The following is a 12784-nucleotide window of genomic DNA, read 5'->3' as shown; positions in this document are numbered from 1 at the left end:
TAATGATATTACTGTATTAAAATGAATGTCAGTATCTATGGTCGTCAAAAACAATAATTCACATAAATATTTGGAACTGCAATACGATTTTAATTTATGCACTGCACTTTTCAAGATTGGAAACTTATTTCTATAAATTATATCCCACAACTTCTCAACTGATACAATTAATTCAGTAACATGTTTTTTAGAAATTTGAAGTTTTTATTTCCAGTTCTGTCCTTACTTGAACAGCCTCTGAAATGACTATTAATAGTTCGGATATTTAATTAGTAACAAAGTAACAAAGACTGACATAAAAAAGTGTCTATTTACTCAAAGACTCTAAACAGTTAAAAATGCTTTTTGAAAGAATTTGGTGGCATTTTGTGTCGTTCTTTTGTCAGTGTTGGATGTCATTTCTAAGTTTTGTAGCTAATAATAAAAAATCATTCGTTATGAAATACTTTCAATGCCCTAAATGCCTTTAGCGTTGTCCTGCAGCGGCGGAAACACGTAAAACGATCGGAGGGCGCAATGGTGCCTGCAAGTATAGGGTTTGGGACAACTGGCTTATATGACTGTAAAGCCCTTTTGCTTAAAGATTTGAGCACTTAGGTCAATTATGTAATTGAACCTTGAGAGATTCATGACATTCCCATTAAGTGCTTGCAAAATTTTGAATTAGCTCCTGGTCTCTTTTAGAGACTATTTTGGGGTTTACTACAATAGACTTCCAGTTACAGTGCTTGGTTCTGTTGAGAGACCCCCCTTTTTCTCACTTCATTTCACACAATTGTCATTTTCATTAAAGTCAATTTCATACAGCTCTGCAATAACTTTAAAAATGAAAATCATCAAAGAAATATATACCTGGGTCACCAACAAGTAACAAATGAGAATCTCCTCTCACTTTAGAATGTCCATCTTCTTTCTAAAAAAGCAATGCTGACATCAGATAAGCAGTAAACATTTTGATTTTTTTTTTTTTTTTTTTTTTGAATCTTCAATTTATCAACTAAAGTTTTCAACAGGATCCTCTAGAGAGCAAAGGGAAGGAAAAGGTAAACCAATGCATTGCAGTGGATTGTGGAAGATGATGAAAAGATGGAGGGGCTCGCAAAGAGAGGTTGGAAAAAAGTGTAACATTGAATACATTTAGAATGTCTTCCTGGATTGTAACATAGTTGGTTTTCAAGCTTTTAAATCTCTTAAGAAGTCAGAAACTATATTTTCTTACCATTAAAACCTACTATCAAATTGTTTTTCATTATTATTGTTCAATTTGTTGTTGTTTCAACACTATCAATTTATTTTTATCTATTTTTTCGAAGTTTTTGTGGAGGAGTCACAGTAAAGGACGAAAGATCCCATGGCTTTTGGAACCTTTGATGAATGAGGCTTGAAAAGGTTTGCCGTGAACATGACCTTGATAGTTAAAACATATTCTAAATGCACGCTAGCAAACAGCACATGCAGGGGTGTCACTACAGAAGGGGGAGATCTGCCCCAGGTGGAACCCATCTGGGGGGTGACACCCAAAGTGGAATTGAAAGTTTTTGAAAAATATGAAGCTTAAAATATTTTTAAGACTATAAATTTGAAAATTTTCCAGGGGAAAACCCCCGGACCCCTCTCTCCACCCCACATTATGGAGTGATTACTATACTTTGAATTTATTTTATATATGTGAATAGTAAGTGACTTCTCAAAAATTAAGAAACAGATTAAATCAGCAATTGGATATATATTTGCACTTTTCATTTACAGTTACTTCAGTGTTTAGTGTTATATACGGGACATTTCACAGCCAAATTTCAAAACATTTGTATTTTTGTCATGGTAAAAATACAAATAAGAAGCAAAATAATAGAAAACTTAGTTATTTGTATTTTTACAGTGATTTTTTATTTTAAATTTAGCAATGAAATGTCCCGTATCTAACACTGAATACTGTGGAATGACCCCTTAATAGTTTTTCTGAAAATCTACAGTTTTTGAGAGGATAATCCATTACATTTTCATTATCACTAATGATAAAAATATACTAACATATAATTCATTGTATTATGCGAAGAAATATCTGAAAAAACAATACCTGCACTCCTCCAGCCAAAGTCAGAGCAACTGCTAATTTCACAATATATAATCCAAAAACTTGTGGAGAAATGGAAGACAAAATGAAATTACGCTTAAACAGAGGTTCAGTTTTCTCATCCAACCAGAATTTTCCAAACTCAACAGCCTACATAAAAAACTTGTTTTAAATATTGGATTATTTATTTTTTTTTAAAGCTGTACAAAATACAAGCTATTAAAATGTTAAAACTAACATCCATTAAATCTTCAAATAACCGTGATGTTTGAATAGTTAATATCTATCATGATTCAGACAATTTGTATTTTAAATAAAATAGTATTATAGCACAAATGGTAACTAGAAAAGATGAGGGAAAAGAAATATATCTATGGGCTACTAGGCGATCACCACATGACACAATCAATAAATTTCTAAAAACATTCAAAAGTGTCTTCAATTGAAAGATACTATTACAGGAGTGCACAAACCCTAAGAGCAAGGGTGCATCCTCCTAAATATTGCAAAGACCCCCCCATAAAAGGAAAAATTACCTCTCAAAACAACCCCCCTAAAAATTTCAATGGCGCAGTCTGTGCTATGACCACCTGTTTTGGAATTACTTATTTTGCAATGCAAAATGGATGAAAAGGCAGCAGACAAAAGAGTGATTTTTTCCTCCAATGTGGAGTTGTTTATAGGAAGGGCAATAAACACTGTACAACAGTTTAAAAATAATAGTAATGACTTTACTTGACCTCTTAAAATAAAAAGACTCATTTTAATGGAATTATGAATAAAATAAATTTTAATTTCTACATTGAAAAAAAGCCATCAGCAATGCTATACTTACAGTATTTTTTGATATTATGTCACAAGACATTTTATTTTTTACTTCAACATTATGAGCAAGAAGAACAAGATCAATATCAATAGGACGTCCAGGAATTAAAGGCTTCCATCTCTGAATCAATACTCCACTGTAAAAGTTTGGCAAACTTTGAAATAATTACATAATAAAAAATTGCATTTATTATATATAAATTACTGTATTACCCTACATTATTCGGCATGCCGCAAAATTCCATGGTCAGCAGATTTTCAATAACACTTGCCTGGTCTTTTCCAGCATGCCAGAAAAATCGAGGTTAGGAAAAAAATAATGCTACAAAAAATATATGTTCAGCTTAAAAATGAATATAGGTTCTATACATATCTTATTAGTATTAAAAAACAGCTTAATTTTTTAAAAATATTTTCTAACAATGTCATTTGTTATTTTAACAAGAAAAATATTGTGTAATAACAAATAGTTTTATAAAAATTAAATTCAAGTAAGCAAACATTTAAGCAGTAAGTTACCACCCCTAAACCAGTGCTAAAGAATTTACCATAGCTATTTGATAAATAAAAATTACTTACCTCTCTAAAGGGAACCCAAAATAATTTATTTAAAAACATTATGAACAAATCGCAGTAATGATGTTTGCTCCAGAACTGATTACTTTATTGGCATATAATTAAATCTATTAATAATGACCTACCATAAATAACAAGCACATATTATATGCATTGCATTTTTTTTTTTGAAAGAAGGTTACTTTCAGGATTAATTCTTTTTTCTTGCAGTGGTTTGCTTTCTGATTGGAACAGAACGGGGAAATTTGGTTTTGTTTTATTGCAAAATAAACCTCAAATTATCCAGCATGCCGAAAATTCAAATTTTCCAGCATGCTGGTCAACCTCGCTTTTTCCGGCATGCCGGACAAGGCGGGGTAATACGGTATATTAAATATATTGCAAACCTCATGGCATGGGTGCAATTTTGGTGATGCGTTCAAGACGGAAAATATTTTCAGCCCCCCCCCCCCCCCCGACCGCATGCGAGCTTAAAGAAAAATTTATGTGTATAATTGCTGTAGATTTTAACAATGCCAGCTTTGGAATCTGTGTTTGATTTAAATTCTAAGTCTTTAAATTGTAATTGTTAAGCGTTTTAACATCAAATTCCAAAACACCGAAAATTTGGCCATAAGGAGGGGGGGGGGGGTCCCCCAGAATTTTTTTCAAATTGAAGTCTAAAAAATGCTATGGTAGGCCATTTTGGTAAAGTTCAGGGAAAGGTGGTTTAAGGGACTCTTACATCAATTATTTCAAACTGATAGTCCCAAAATCACAGTATTGGGCAACCTTCAAAAATATTGGAGAAAAAGGGGGGGGGGGGGAGGGGTGCTCTGGGCTCTCCCGAAATTGAAGCTTTAAAAACCAAATTTTACTCCAACTTTCATAACGTTTATACACTTTGTGAATGCACTATTGAAGGGATGGAATTCAGGAACTCTCCTTCGGTTATATTTCGAAATTGAAGTTCCAAAAACGCAATTTTAGACGATGTTGGATAAGGTTAGGGGTAAAAGCACTCGCAGCTCCCCACACCATTAGTTTTTCGCCGATCATAAACATTTTTATTGTAGCAATAAAATCGCTTAGGACATGAGGTTTTCATTTTTGCAACATAAATCAGTTCTGATCGGAAAGTCTACCCAAGGTAGCGCCAACAAACCAGAAAAGAAGGAAAGGTGAGGGAAGAGTATGGCCGACTAATGACAATGAACTGGCACTATTCCCCCACACAGTCTTCATTTGAAAAAGAAGAAAAGGTGGTGAAATTAGAAATAAAAAATCGCTTTAAGTGAAGTAGATATATTTTTTAAACAAGGTACCTTTCCAATATTCATTAATTAAAAAAGAAATAGGGGATCTGAATCCTAACCCCAGGCAGGGTCCCCGAATCACATCTCTCTTAAGGCACTCAAATATAGCCTAAACTGGCGCTTTAAATATTTCAGCATCAAAACATTTTCGGAAGAGAACTACAGAACCCCTTCCTCTGAGTTCACCACAAATTGTCCTAAATTTCTTTTAAGGCTTCAGTTTCTACATTTTTTTGCAGGAATACCTATATTATTCCTGCCCCCTTACCTATAAACATGGTTCATGACCGCCTCAAAATTTTAATACTTTAATTTTGGAAACTTATTGAAAGAATCTTCCTAACGCCCTTCCCCTTAAGTCATCCAAAGATAGCCCGAAACAAAGCTCTTAAAATTTCAGAAACGAAAATATTTCGGGCTGAGGTGCAGAATCCCCCCTTTCTCATTGTGTTTACTAAACCCAGTGTAAGTTTTTGTTTAACCCGGGAGAACTCGCATCGGGCCTCTCAGGCCCGGTCATTACAAAACTACGCTGCCAAAAATCACCCCTTCAACGGAAATGAATGAGGTCCACAGTAGCTGTGTTCGAGGTGACCTACATATTGACCACATGCTTTTCAGGAATGTACATTCCCACTTTTCCCCAGAAAATTCCGGTTTGGGCCTCAGAGGCCCGGAGCGAGCGCTCACGCTTTTCATTTCAGATTGTGAATGTAAAGGAAGAGGTTGTGAAATGCATTGCTATTTAAGCTACAAAGATGAAATGAAGAGGTTGCAGACCTTGTTGGTTGAGGTTTCAACTGATGAGAACTCCCTTAATGAAGATGACAAAGAAGAAGTTGATACAGAACAGTAAAGCGATCATCGGTAATGCTCAGAAGAAGATTTAGATTTATGTATCGTAAGTTTCTTAAGCTTTACTTTTTAAAACATATTATAGAGGCTGTTTATCAATTTATATATCAGTGTTGAAAACATTTTTTTTTCTATTTTGCAAACTTAATTTACTGAAATAACCACTTCGTGCCTACGGAGCCCCCCCGGAGCGCTCGTGTGACGAAAAGTACCGCTAGTTCTCCCGGGTTAAGATTTATTTTTCTAACGACTTCAATTTCGAAAATGTTTCGAGAAAGACCCCTGAATTCCCTAACTCTTAACTCACTCAAAAATAGCCAACATAGCATTTCAATACTTAAGAACGGTGAAATTTTCGGGGAGAGAGACCCCTCCCCCCTTCCCCTAAGTTCATTAAATTTGACTTAAATTTGCGGTTTCCTTCTTCATCACCGAAGATTTAAGAATTTAAATTCTAAAAGTTATTGAGAGAAAGCCTTCGAATTCCCTCTTCTTAAGTCTTCCAAATATTACCTAAAGCTGAGTTCTGAATACTTCAGCTTTGAATATTTTTTGGGGAAGAGGAACCCCTAACCACAAGATGGTCTAAAGTTGCGCTTTTAAGACTCCAGTTTTAGAATTTCGCCTAAAGAGAGCCCCCTCCCTACCTCTTGACATTGCCAAAGACAGCCTAAAAGTTTTAAGATTTCAATTACAAACACTTTTCGGGAGAGGGTCCCAAATGCCCTTTTACTTACGTCAGTTAAGTATAGCCTCAAATAGTTTTAAATACATCAGCTACAAAACATTTTCATGTTGGAACACCAATACCATCTCTCATTAATTCACCAAAGATTGCCTAAATTAGTGTTTTTAAGACTCCAGTTTTCGATTTTTTTTAAAACCTCCTCACTTTTACATCATTAAAGACAGCCTAAAACTTTTTGACTTTTAAATTTTTAAGTGTTTGCAGAGGAGAAATATCGAACCACTCCTAGCTTCAAAAATGGCTTTCAATTCAGTTTTTCGATATTTTATACTGGATCCCTTGAGTAGACCCCCGCCCCCTCTTAGATTGTCCAAAATATAAACGTTTTAAGACCTCAGTATTGTTAGTTAATTTGCTGACTTACCCTCTTTGCAAGAGCATCATTTCTTGGCAAACTCGTGCTGCCTCCTTTCCTCCCCCCCCCACCCCATATTTCCATTCTAGCGAATGTTAAGTTAATTCATTGACATTGGAATTTAGTGATTCCTCAAGTCTTTGTCAAAAATGCAAGAACGTTTGCCCATCGGCATTTCCAACCAGCTTGAAATCCCCCCCTCCCCCCGATTATTTCCAAAATTCCCATTTTCATTAAAATCTTCAAAATCTCTGATAGTTTCCGTTTTACCTGGCATGTGGACGCCCTTTGATCTCAATCGGTGATTCAGATTCAACTCAAGACATTTTAAGAGCGTACATAATTTTCATTTATGCGTGTAAAGTTTGCAAAAAAAACCGCAAATGAAAAAAACGAAAGGATGATCGAAAATAGCATGAGAAAAGCTAAATTTTCAATTAGAGCCGTTTATTTTGAAAAATCAGGGAAAATAGCGAGCAACTCCTCGGTATGCAATGCAGTGAGTTGGAAATAACAGAGCTATACCTAAAAAAAATCAAACGGGCGCTAGTCTAAAAGGCACTCCTTCAAAAGCACGTTGCAAGCAAAACAAGCCCATGGTGGAAAACCGAGAGAATGTCGATGTAAATTCGTGGTTATGGAACGGTCAAGTAATATATTAAAGCATATTTTTCAAACACTCAATTTTTCTTTTTTGAGTAAAAACTGGAAGAAAGTCATCGAATTTCTTCCCGTCCCGACCTCCGTCTCGGGAATTTTGTCCAAGACGGAAATCCGTCCTGAGACGGAAGGTCTTGCACCCATGCCTTATGGTGAGGATAACATTACAACATCAATGAATTTATACCTTTTTGAACCACTGAGCAATGAACATTTTCTTTTGAAATGTCTTTCTTAAGAATAATGTTTCAGATACATAAAAATAGGAACAAATGACCAGAGCTAGATCATGTAGACGCACACGCGCACGCCGTGCGCAGATACTTTAGCTGACGTGCGGATACATTCGCCGCGGAGTGGCACGTCGTCCGATAATCGGAAAAGTTCTTAAATCTAAATATATAAAGGTGACGGCGTTTGTTTGGTTGTTTCTTTCTTTGTTTGTTTGTACCCCATAGCCAGATAACACCATAGCACCTACAGCACTGAAACTTGGCACAAAAACTCAAACATACCCCGGGCCCATGCACTCGGAAGCAGAAATTCTAAATTTCGAATTAGTTTTTTCTAATTAACTAATTAAGCTAAATTTTTCCTAATTATGGGGTAAAAAATTCCCCTACCCCCTAACATTATATATCGTTGGAAAGGGTTTTCCTTTTAAAACGAGATGATGTTTGTTCCATCTCTCTCAATTAATTAGAACAGAAGATATAAGCCACCAATGTGTGATCTGCTGTGGAGTATAATTCCCAAAAATATGTGAGTTTACGAATGCAAATATATCTGCTAAAAGAAGCTTAGTTTTAAAATTTAGAAATTTACCTTAGGTCTTTGCATCCATAGGCTCACATAATTGGCATGAAAATTAGATACTTCTAATCTCAAAGCATATACCTGCAGGTATTTATTTTTTATTTCTTATGATTAAAAGTTTTTTTTTTTTTTTTTTTTGTATCCGGACAATCCCCCCCCCCCCCCCCCTTTTTTTACGGGAGAGACAATGATTAGCTTGCAGATACTTTTGAGTTGCGTGCGCAGATACTTTATATTTTTATCTGACTCTGCAAATGACATGAGCACATAAAAATAACATGAAAAATATATAGGACGGAAATGTTATTTGGAAGGATTAAAGTGATCAGATTTCTTATGCTTAGGTGAGACTAGACTATTTGATTCAAAAAATCCTGAAGTTACTTTGTTTAAATGCACAAATATTTTAAAGAGTGTCCATATACAGTGAAACCCTGACTTAAAGTTGTCTGTTTCATATGTTATCCCGCTCCCGATGTCACTTTCTGTTAGACCGTAAAAATTCCTATTTTGTTAATGTCAAATTATTCTGGCTTTTACGCTACTCTTTTTTGGAAAGTCTGCTTGGTATGTTTTTCTAAACGTAGATCAAAACCATTTTATCTAGACAAGACTCACAAACTTTCTTTGGGTTCTTTTTTTTTCAATTTTGTTGTTTGAAGCTGTTTTGATATATTTATTATTTAAGTAAAAGAAAAAAAAAAAAACTCTTAAACCATTTTTATTTGCAAATGCAAAACAACAAGCAAAATTTCAAGAAGTTGATTGTGTAAAATGTGTATAAATAAAATTGTATATTTAAAAAAAAAACAGTAAAAATATTAAAGATTTTTTCCACTAGTCTATTGGGAAAGTGAACTTTTAAAAACATGCTAAAATTACCTCGTCCACGATTTTACGTTTTCCCGTGCGATGCATTTTTCATTACCAGTCCGAGGGAATACTTCAAATTCGGGTTTCACTATTTTTCAAATGTATGTATTTCAATTAATAAAAACAATAGATAATTACTAAACGTTGTTGCCAGATGCATTACTTATACCAAATTAAAAATAAAACAGTACATTTTGAGCTAAACATCAGATTGAAAAAATCAACCACCAAAATAGTATCACACCTTATGCATACATCATTGCCTGGGAAACAAGTCTCTACCAAATCATCTTCAAGTATAACCCACATAGATCTAGGCACAGTTCCTATTCCCAGGTTATAAACTTGCTCTTGTATTTTAATTTCTTGGTAATCTTTGCAAAATGCAGTGTTAATATCTGAAAGGAAAATAACTCTTTTCATTAAAAATTTATGTTAAAAAGATATACATAAGCTACTAAGACTATATTGCATAAAGGCAGAGCCGGATTAATATATCTCACGTCCATAAGCCTGATAATTGTCAATACTCCTTAACGTAATTTACTATATAAAATAATAAACTGTAAAACAAAATGTTGTTTATTTGTTAGTGTAAAAACGTTCAAATTTGTATCATTTTGTTGTTCATTTAATATATACTAGTGAATATTATGAAAGCACATAAACAACTGATACCTTTATTTTATAACACAAAACAACCTTTCTCTCAAGGGTCAAAATCGTAGTCTTTAAAAATAGTAATGGAGCTTTACTAGTTGACAATGAATTTAATTTGTACTCCCATTAATGTGCATAGCCAAACTTCTGTGGATTGTACAGAAAAGAATTAGTTCTAACAGACAAAGGAAACAGCTGCTGTTTGTATGGAATCTCATTTGTTTTGAGAGAGCATAACACAGTAATCAAAATAACTTAAAGCCATCGCCAAGTAAACTAATTCTTATAATAGGAAGATTTTATTACTCAAAACATTATGCTATGCTTCAGAAAGGTATGATGAGAATTACAAAACATATGGAATCACTTGATTACTAACAGGATATATAAAAGAAAAACTGTTTTATTAAGTACAACATAGTTTTATTACTTAAGATGTTTTGCTGAGAATCATTTTAACAATCTTAATGTTTTTTCATGTGAGAATTTTATTGAATTTGAATCAGGTGATCATTTGCAAAAATCATTAATAAAAAGAGGGAAAAAATTAAAATGATTTAATTCACAATTTTCGAAATAAACTTCAAAGTACTGAAAAAATGTCCACCAACTTGCTTATACCAAGTTGCTGACAACTTTTGGTGGAAACAAGTAGCAAAATTTGCATAAAAGCACTCTGGTTCAGATGTGGCCTACTCCTAAATAATTCATGTATTATATGTTCTATGTCGAGAGCCCTATCCAAGCAAGTTAGTTGGAAGCAAATTTACTTCTTAGAACAGAATTTATGCATGGTTTGAATTTCCTCAGACACTATTGATTTTTGTGCAATAAAGAATGCTGTTCACGTGGTAAATGTCATTTAATCTATTGCCATTTTATTTGGTAGATATGAGTCAGGTGATCCTTTTTAATCTTATTGAATTACTTTGACAAAAATAAGCAAACAAGCTTGATTTATATGTTAAAATTAAATTCATTGAAAATTCAGTCTTACATTTTAACAAATAAATAAATAAATTCCGTCAAGAACTCCAAGGGTGTTGAAATATTATCTTTAAATATTTAACACAGGAAATCAGGCCATACCTACAATGATATTCCGACTACAGAGGTAAACTTTCATCAACAATATCTTGTTAGCATTGGAGCACAAAAAATATATAACTCAACAAAATTGCAAAAAATTCAATCTCTTGAACACGTCCCAAGTTTTAAGAAAAATCCCTAATTTGTTTTGCATATATTTAAAGAATTTGCATTTTTCACAAGTACAGTATTTTATTATTTAACCTTAAATGTGTAGATATAGCAATTGTAGATGAGGCTGGGTTACGATAAGGTACTATATACCTACCTGATGATAGGAGTGTAAAATTTTTCCCATTACAATCGACTGGATTTGGACAATGGCAAGGTTTCTCAAATATATATCCGAGATCAACTTCAGCATCAATGTTGAATTGAAATTTACACTTGCCACATCTCCAAATTTTTCTATACTGAAGCATTTTTACAACAGATGAGCGAATGACAGTTCCTAAAACATTTTTTAGAGAAAAATTAAGAAATTCATGGTTAAAGAAAAAAATATTCAAAATTTAATATGTGGCTTACATTGCTTTTAAAAAATTAATGCAATAAAACAAAAAATATTACACTAATACATGGAAGCGTGTGGGGGGGGGGGGATGAAAACAAATAAATAAATAAAATTAAAATAAATGACTGCAAAATACAGTTTGTGGCTTTAAATATACCTGAAAAATAAATTGAAATTGAAGCTAGTGTTAGAGGATGTTTATCAAGAAACCCATGAAAAGGGAGAGAAGCAGAGGGTTTAATACACTCTAAACTCTTTGTTTAAAGCTACGAGGGCAAGGTGAAAAGTTCTCAGCCTGACAATGAAAGGCTGTGATTTTTAGTTCAAAATTGATTTTTTTTTTCTGCATTATATGACTTGACTTCAACAAACTTAGTCCAGCATTTCTTCAACATTAGTATTCCTTCCTAGAAGTATAAGTTTAAAAGGCTGTGAAAATGTTCATCTACAGCCAGGGCCGGATTTAAACTTAATGGGGCCCTAAGCTATTTCAGGTATGGGGCCCCTTTTGTAGTTTGAACAACGTTTCTCTAGGTGGTGTAAGAGGCAATTTTTTTATTTTCCCCCCCCTTTACTATGTTTGTCTCTTTCCTCTGATACATACAGCAATACTTTTTACTTTGTGTAATCGCGTGTTTTACGCATTTTCCCTGATGTCCTGTTTGGATAGACCTTAAGAGGGGGAATGGTATCAAGAGAGCGATTCAGGACTATCCTTTTAGTGGAGTATAAAATATTCCCAATTGTACGGGGTCCGGGGATTCCACACCCGGAGGAAGTTTTAAAAAACAGATATAAAATTCTGCATTTTGAAGCCTTAAAAGATGTGATTGGAACTACAAAAATATCAGGACAGAAATAGGCAAGCATAACTTTTAACTTTTTAATTTATATTCTCTTTCAAAAATTAAGATAATACACAGTAAAAATTGTTTTTGATTCAACAAATTAACGGCAGTAGTTGAGAGAGCAAGAGCGCGGGAAGAAAAAAGACAATGCATTGTTACTTGCACACACTGGCTTTCCGTACAATTAGTTTTTAATCACACCTCCAACCTTAAAGCAGGAATTAGTAAATGGAGGGAGCAAGTGTAATTATTGGCTTAGTAAAAGTTGAAACAAAGATCCCAAGTCACGCAACTCAACAACGATGAGTGGTTACCATGTTTTGAGTGGAACTAGCGAAAGAAGCCGGTTTCTTCCAACGCTTTGATTTAAAATCTATTATGTCACTTGGGGGTCTCTGCTTCACGAATGAAAGTCTTCACTCCCTCCATTTTATCTCTGCCTCCAACTCACGGACAAATACAACAACGAATTAAATATAAAATGATCAATAGTAAAAAATTCTTTAAAATAAATGGTGTACAATTTAAGAAAATAGGTATCAAGAGAGTAACATACTGCCCATTTGAACAATTCATAATTTATACACTTGATAAGA

At 33.8% G+C, this 12784-nt stretch overlaps 1 protein-coding gene across 1 annotated transcript in view; it reads right to left on the bottom strand.

Moving 5' to 3' along the window:
* Nucleotides 1–12784, bottom strand: part of LOC129224122 (DNA helicase MCM9-like) — a 67262-nt gene that overhangs the window by 36588 nt on the left and 17890 nt on the right. The window contains exons 5-9 of the mRNA XM_054858532.1: nucleotides 11095–11277; nucleotides 9322–9475; nucleotides 2910–3036; nucleotides 2078–2224; nucleotides 853–913 (exon numbers count right to left, since the gene is read on the bottom strand). Of these exons, the coding sequence (XP_054714507.1) occupies nucleotides 853–913; nucleotides 2078–2224; nucleotides 2910–3036; nucleotides 9322–9475; nucleotides 11095–11277 (672 nt within the window). The remainder of the gene's footprint in view (nucleotides 1–852; nucleotides 914–2077; nucleotides 2225–2909; nucleotides 3037–9321; nucleotides 9476–11094; nucleotides 11278–12784) is intronic.

The sequence above is a fragment of the Uloborus diversus genome, chromosome 6 (assembly GCF_026930045.1).
Source record: "Uloborus diversus isolate 005 chromosome 6, Udiv.v.3.1, whole genome shotgun sequence".
NCBI lineage: Eukaryota > Metazoa > Arthropoda > Arachnida > Araneae > Uloboridae > Uloborus > Uloborus diversus.
Note: the sequence above shows the minus strand (reverse complement) of the source record. Positions and strands in the feature narration are given on the sequence as shown.